Here is a 6,764-nt window from a genome sequence, read left to right on the forward strand (position 1 = left end):
ATAAAACCTTATTTATAATAATAAAGTAATTATTTTTTACCTAAAAATATCATTGTGTAACTCATAAATATTAATAAAATTCTTACATTGAAATATAAAATCTTAAAAATAATACAGCATAATTCTTAAAAAAAAATAATAAATCACGTTATAAATGTTGCATTGTAGATCACAGTTTCTCATTCATTAACCATGAGCCAAGCTTGGTGCAAGCTTCCATAATACCACAAATACCCACAGTTCTCCGTAACAACGCATGCATATAATAATATATTCCTTTCACCTCTCTCCCTCTCTCACTTCACTCGTAACTCTTGTTCCATTGTCCTCGCCTTTCATTCTTCCATATTTCTGGCTCTGACCTTTGTTTCCCTCTTCACTGAGATTCTTCTGCATCTGGGTATGTCCAGTGATCTTCAAAGCTTTATCCTTTTCCATTTTCATGCATACCTTTTTTTCCCCCCTGTTTTATTATCCATCCCATTGCCTTTCATGTCTCTTTTCCCGGTTTCCTCTTCTGGGTCCTATTGCTTAATTCTGGGGAGAATCTCCAAGTGTTGGAAAGTTTGGAATCTGTCCTATCTCATGAAAATGTTGTTTCGATTTGTGATGCCAATCAAATGAAGGTTTTTGCTCTTTATTTAATTTTGGGGTGGAAGTATAACTTTACTCTTCTCTATGTGGCGATGATGAATGAAAGTCTCTAAGGGTTGGATCTAATTAAAAATCTCAGGGAGTTGTTTTCAATGTTTTTTATGTATGACAATTTTGAAGAGTGACCCGTTTTTCCTTTTCTGTAAAATGTTTTTTGTTTTAATTTATTAAGCAATTGGACTTTTTCTGTAAAGGGCAGCGTTTTTTTTTTCATGTGTTGACCAATGTTTTGGCCAGCTTTGTATTTCCTCTCCCTTTTCTTTTTGTTTTTCATATGATCCTTGTGTCGGTTAAATCCAATGCATGCAGCTCTGTTTCGTGTTCCTGGGGGGTGCTTATGTGTTGGAGTATGTGGTGTTAGTTTTTAGATAACTTTTATATGAATTTTAGTGCCGTTTTAAGTGGAGGTTTGGCTGTTGTTGGTAACGAGTGTGGATTAAACAACTTGTGATCATTGCATATGCTCTAAGCATGTTTCTGAAATTCACATGCATTACCTCTTTCTTGTCGCACTGTAACATGTGCATGAACATCTCACCAATCCCCTTGTTAGTCCCAATCTCTCTCACATAAGTAAATATAATTCACAATAGCTTATATGCCATTCAGTTATATGCAAATTTCTCCGTGTTTTGGAACCTGGGGTTTGAGTTGGCTTGTGATTTAGCTGACAATTCTAAAGCAGTACTTTTCCTTTTGACCCTTTGTGTTTTATAAGATTTAATAATTTCTGATACTTTCTATCAGAGCAAACAGTTTGCGATGAAGACTGAATAAGAGATCCATTTCTTCTATGAGGTCAATCGAATCATGGAGGTGGCCGACGGGAAAAAGGAGTGTCTTGCCTAATGGTTTGTCTTGTTTTCTTTGAAGTCATTGCTTATGATATTTCGAAGGAGAATATCTCGTAAACAGATTTTTATTGAGTTATGTGTTTGTAACTCCGCTATTCTAATTCTGAATTTTCTTGAACCAGGGGAAATCAATTTTGAAGATGAAGCAACTTCCTTTTATGGTAGTTGTTTGTACAGTAATGTTGTTTGTTGTGTATAGGACTTTAAAGTATCAATATTACGAAGAAGAGGTATGAGATCGCATGTCATGACTTTAGGCCAAAAATGTTGATTAAACTTATATTCTGCATCAGGTTGGGGATCATTTACTGTTGAAGCGCTGTTTATCCAGAGTAGTATAACAATGTAAATGTGCATTTTAGTTAGGAAACTTGTGAAGTGGTTCTCAATCATTAAACAATCAACTCTTTTGTCATTAAGTGATATTGAAAAAGTAAATCTTCATAAAATTCTATAGCCTTCCTTGAACGTTATTTCCAGTTCCTAGTATGGTGTACATTTACATGGCCTGAGCTTTACCCTTCGTAGCAGGTGGCAGCTACATTGCCCAGCCTTACCCTTACTATAATGCACCAATACATGACATTATATTCTGGTACTTCCTGTTCTAATTTGAAATTTCCTTCTGTGTTTCATTTATATTATCATCAGATAGACAAAAGGTGGAGTTTCCTGGGAGAACAAGAGGTATATTATGGCGCTAATCATGATTTTTTCTGAATTTAAGCCTTGGTGCATTTAGATGGTGAATGATGGCAACTTTCAAAATTTTGGATGCACGTCCCTACTTTGCAATACTTTCATTTTTCTGATAATCTAACTTGGATGCATATTCGTTTTCATATTGGTGCTTTTGATGCCACTTTGCAGGCATATCCTGGTACTTCAGGAAATCTGAAGGGCTTACCCCGAGGTATAATACAAGATACTTCAGATTTTGAGTTGAGGCCTTTATGGTCGCCAAGTAGTTTGAGGTCAAAGGTAAGCATCTTTGAAGTTTTATATCTTTTATATTGTGGTTTTATTTAAACTGACAGATGAGGGCTGGATTTGGGAAACTGCAATTAGCATGCCATCAATTATCAAGCTGCTTCACCTGAGCTAGCTGATTTACTGATTTCTTGGTGGTGGTTATTTGATTGCAGGTTAGTGTTTACTCCGATCGCCACTTGCTTGCAATTCCAGTTGGTATGAAACAAAAACATAATGTAGATGCCATGGTGCAAAAGGTATTTTGTTGATTCATTAGGCTATCGAAATTGTTTGTCAGTACTCCTGATCTAATTTCATTGATTTCAGTTTCTTCCAGAAAATTTTACAATTATTTTATTCCATTATGATGCCAATATGGATGGATGGTGGGATCTTAGTTGGAGTAGCAAGGCCATACACATAATTGCTCAAAACCAAACAAAGTGGTATATTACTAGACCAACCATATATGTTTTTTCTTTCTGTCTGGAATCCTTATATTGTTTAATGTGTGTTAATTAGAGAGGTTTTTCTTCAAACATTTCTGGGAACATGTCATGCTTTTATCAAGGATTTATTGAAAATAATGAGTCAAGAAGGCTTCCAAATATCATTAGAAGTAGGGAAGATATTTTTGTTTCTGTCAATGTATTAGAATCAAGGTCATGATTTACATCCGTTTTTATTCCTGGGAACAACCATTCGAATCAATAAACATTACAGAACAACTAAGTACCTCACTGTATCCATGTTAACCTTCTAGTTGTAGATGAGTTGGGTGATGTGCTTGACCTTGGCTCTGTTACTATTGCTTGGTTATGTATCTCTTTTCAGTCTGTGGCATTTCTGTGCATGCCAGATAACGGTCCTCTTACTTTTGTTGCCTAACATATGCTTTTGTTTTAAATATATGCTGAATGTCTATATTTCAATGGTTTGTTTTTTACCTGTCTAGATATCAATTCTTGAGTGTTTCCACAGGTGGTTTGCTAAAAGATTTCTACATCCAGATATAGTTTCTATTTATGATTACATCTTTCTTTGGGACGAGGACTTAGGGGTGGAGCATTTTTCTCCATCAAGGTACTACTGGTGGTTTTGTTCCACTCTTGTGCTATACTTTTACATTTGTCTGCTTTTTTGCTTCTAATATGAAGCTTTTCATTTTAGCAGTTAAGGGACCCATGATACAATTACAATGAAAGTGATCCTATTTTATTCAATTATATGACATGATAATTGAATAAAATAGGACCATGTTTCATTAAAATGGCATCTTGGATGCCTCGGCTGCTATATAAAATGAAAATCTTTTAGAAAATAAAACCCACTTAAAACTGTAAGTTGTAGAAAATAATTTTCAAGATAAAGTTCTTTATAGTGAACACTTTAAGAGGCGAGCCTGTATAATCAATTTGTTAAAGAGGTATTTCCCATCTGTTTAAAATTACTATGAAAAGCTAGATCATGGCTTTTCAGAAAAAAATGAATTCTCTCTCTTTCTATTGTAGCACATATTTTTGAAATTAAATTTATTTTATTTTATGTCAACTTTTGCTTCACCAAATCAGCTCACAACCTGCTTCATCTGCTCATGATATCAGTAGTTCACTTGATTATTTATGCCCATGGCTGGTGATGCAGTGCCAATTCATTTCTACATGCATGTGTTTCAATGATTTCATATTTGTTGAATGCCGCATTTTCAATTTATACACCTATACATTATTGCAGTATTGATAATTTTTTAATTTTAGATAAAACGCAAGGAAATATTGAAATTCTTTTCAAACTCTATAATGATTCTCTGCCTTTCTGTTGTTTAATTGAACTTGCACGCAAAATAAGCTCTAAAGTATCCTTATTAGATTAATAAAGTCACATTAGATCTCTTAGTAATCTTTTATTGTCTTGTTATTTCAAAGACTAGTCAATCACCTCATGACAAGCTTTTTATGCTCTCATCAAAGAAAGAATGAATTAACATGTTCCTTTTCCTTTTTTTTTTCAGATACATTGAAATTGTGAAGGAAGAAGGATTGGAGATATCTCAACCAGCACTTGACCCAGATTCTGGACAGATACATCATAAAATTACAGTTAGAGCTAGAACAAAAAAAGTTCATAGGTGACTTTTTGTTTGAGGCTATTGATACATGCACTTGCTAATCAATTTCAAACTTAGCTTGAGTTTTCATGCATGCAGAAGAGTCTATGAACTCAGAGGCAATACTAGGTGTTCAGAGGCAAGTACAGGGCCTCCATGCACTGGGTAACTGCTACTTTATTTGAACCTAAATATGCCAATTTTTTCTTATGATGTTCATTCTGATTCTTATTCCTGTGGTGTTATCCTCCTTCTTTGTGGCCATCAAGATATCATAGATCTTTAAATTTGACCAGTCAAGTCAATGCATTGAAAAAGGAACTTAACAAAATGAAAATAACATTTCCTCTTTTTTTTTGGAGTTTTATGATAGTTTTATTTTTTGCATCTATAATCATGTTATGAATGATAGAAATTTCATTGAAACTTGGCAGGTTTGTGGAAGGTATGGCTCCTGTTTTCTCTCGGTCTGCCTGGGATTGTACTTGGCATCTTATACAGGTAATTTTCGGTGGATTAACTTTCTACTCTCTTCTCTTACAATTGAAAGTAAAACTTATTCCAATAAACTTAGATTTCTTCACTTATTTTTTGGTTAACATCCGTATTGAGTTTGACTTTGTCATTCTGAATTTTTAGTATTTAATTTTTTATTTGATTGCTTATAATAGATTAAAATAGTTCATAGTTTGGTAACGTCATTGTCATTTTCATTTTCTCAGAATGACCTTGTCCATGGATGGGGATTGGATATGAAAATAGGATATTGTGCTCAGGTGAGAATTACACATTTTCTGGACTAGTTTTCTATTCAACTTGCATATCAACGGGGTTGGCTGTCATTATAGTAACTAATTTCCACTTGTCTCTATTTTAACTTTGTCTTCATGATAGGTATCATTAACTGTTGAAATCAATGTCATTTTTCAGGGAGATCGCACACAAAATGTGGGAGTTGTTGATGAGGAATATGTTGTTCACAAGGGAATACCAAGTCTGGGTGGCAGTGGGGATGAAACAGCTAAAGTATTGTGTTCCTTTCTCTCAACATTGGTGAATTAATTTTGTGTGCGATCTTTGCTCCCTAAAATGGGCTTTAATACACAAAATTTATCATTGTAATCTCTGTGTGTGTGTGTATAATCAACGGTTGCAAATACCTAAATTCGCCTTCTCTTTCGGTTCTTCGCCAAATCCATGGAATTGTACATAGGGACAGCCCTCAGGAACAAGCATCGTTATATTAGAACATTTTTAACTATATTCATTTTGTCTGTTGAAATTTATTGGTCTGATCACACGCCACACTAGAACCTGTGCCAATAGCTTGAGCACACTGAGTTGATAGCGAAACTTTGTTCAATGAACACCCCTTTCCTTTTTTACAAGAAAAATTCACAGGAACAGCACTGTCAGCCACATGTATTTTGTCATTCCTTTTCTTTTTTACAAAAGGTGTCCTTTTTACCAGTTGTCGTTCATTTTTCAGGTTTTGAGTCGTGGAAGGCCAACTCCGGTACAGATTCTAATGACATTCACAGTTATTCCCTGTAATCATATTTCATTTACTAACAAATCAAATCCTAACTTCATTTTTTTGTTGGTTTTGTTTCATAATCAGAGACACGGTGCCTCGGTGTTTGATGAGCGAATTGAGGTGAGGCTTTTGAACAGCATTTGTTGATCACAAAGCATTTTACAAATGATCTTTTTACTTTTTAACTGCTTTTGAAACCAAGTCTTGTATTGATCACAAAGTTGCTTGCAAATGACCTTGTTTACACTAACATGAGTGATCAGATAAGAAGGCAGTCAACGTGGGAATTTGAAGTGTTCAAAGGCCGGTGGAATAAAGCTATAGCTGCAGACAAAAACTGGGTTGATCCATTTACCAGTGATAGAAAACGCTTGAGACATAGGAAGAAAAAAAATCACTTTTCTTAACTTTCTTTTTACTAGGTTTGATTTGTTAGCCATTTCATTCACAGGGCAATAGGCACAATTTAGTTGTTGTAGCTGAAAGAATAAACACTTCATTCAAGTTTTGGAATCTCAACATATTTCTTTATATTCTTTTGTTCTTTTCTTCATATTTTTTAGATGTAATTCTCATATATGCAAACCTTGTTTCATCATTTCAGCTATAATGAAGAAGCTTCCATTCTTTTTGTAGTGCT

The 6,764-nt window shown here is 34.3% G+C and overlaps 1 protein-coding gene across 2 annotated transcripts; it reads left to right on the plus strand.

Moving 5' to 3' along the window:
• The first annotated feature begins 211 nt into the window (after positions 1–211).
• Positions 212–6,764, plus strand: LOC124820288 (uncharacterized). 2 transcript variants are annotated; one of them, XR_015783334.1, is made up of 16 exons: positions 212–400; positions 1,402–1,505; positions 1,631–1,738; positions 2,160–2,195; positions 2,379–2,489; positions 2,654–2,737; positions 2,808–2,926; positions 3,462–3,563; positions 4,492–4,608; positions 4,687–4,752; positions 5,022–5,088; positions 5,310–5,363; positions 5,518–5,655; positions 6,077–6,103; positions 6,209–6,244; positions 6,388–6,464. XR_015783334.1 is itself a non-coding variant. In XM_047291953.2 (16 exons), exons 2-16 carry the CDS (start codon positions 1,503–1,505, stop codon positions 6,529–6,531), a joined length of 1,170 nt encoding a protein of 389 aa, XP_047147909.1. In that variant the 5' UTR covers positions 215–400; positions 1,402–1,502; the 3' UTR covers positions 6,532–6,764. The 2 variants fall into 2 exon arrangements, 1 of the variants encoding a protein (XP_047147909.1); XM_047291953.2 differs by having other exon boundaries at positions 215–400; positions 5,518–5,613; positions 6,388–6,764.

This window comes from Vigna umbellata, chromosome 1 (assembly GCF_029865625.1).
Source record: "Vigna umbellata cultivar VRB3 chromosome 1, Vumbellata_1.0, whole genome shotgun sequence".
Classification (NCBI taxonomy): Eukaryota; Viridiplantae; Streptophyta; class Magnoliopsida; order Fabales; family Fabaceae; genus Vigna; species Vigna umbellata.

Coding starts and splice junctions, on each gene's coding strand:
- LOC124820288 (XM_047291953.2), top strand. Junction 2,196..2,378: donor GTTTCCTGGGAGAACAAGAG/GTATATTATGGC, acceptor GCCACTTTGCAG/GCATATCCTGGTACTTCAGG. Junction 4,753..5,021: donor ACAGGGCCTCCATGCACTGG/GTAACTGCTACT, acceptor GAAACTTGGCAG/GTTTGTGGAAGGTATGGCTC.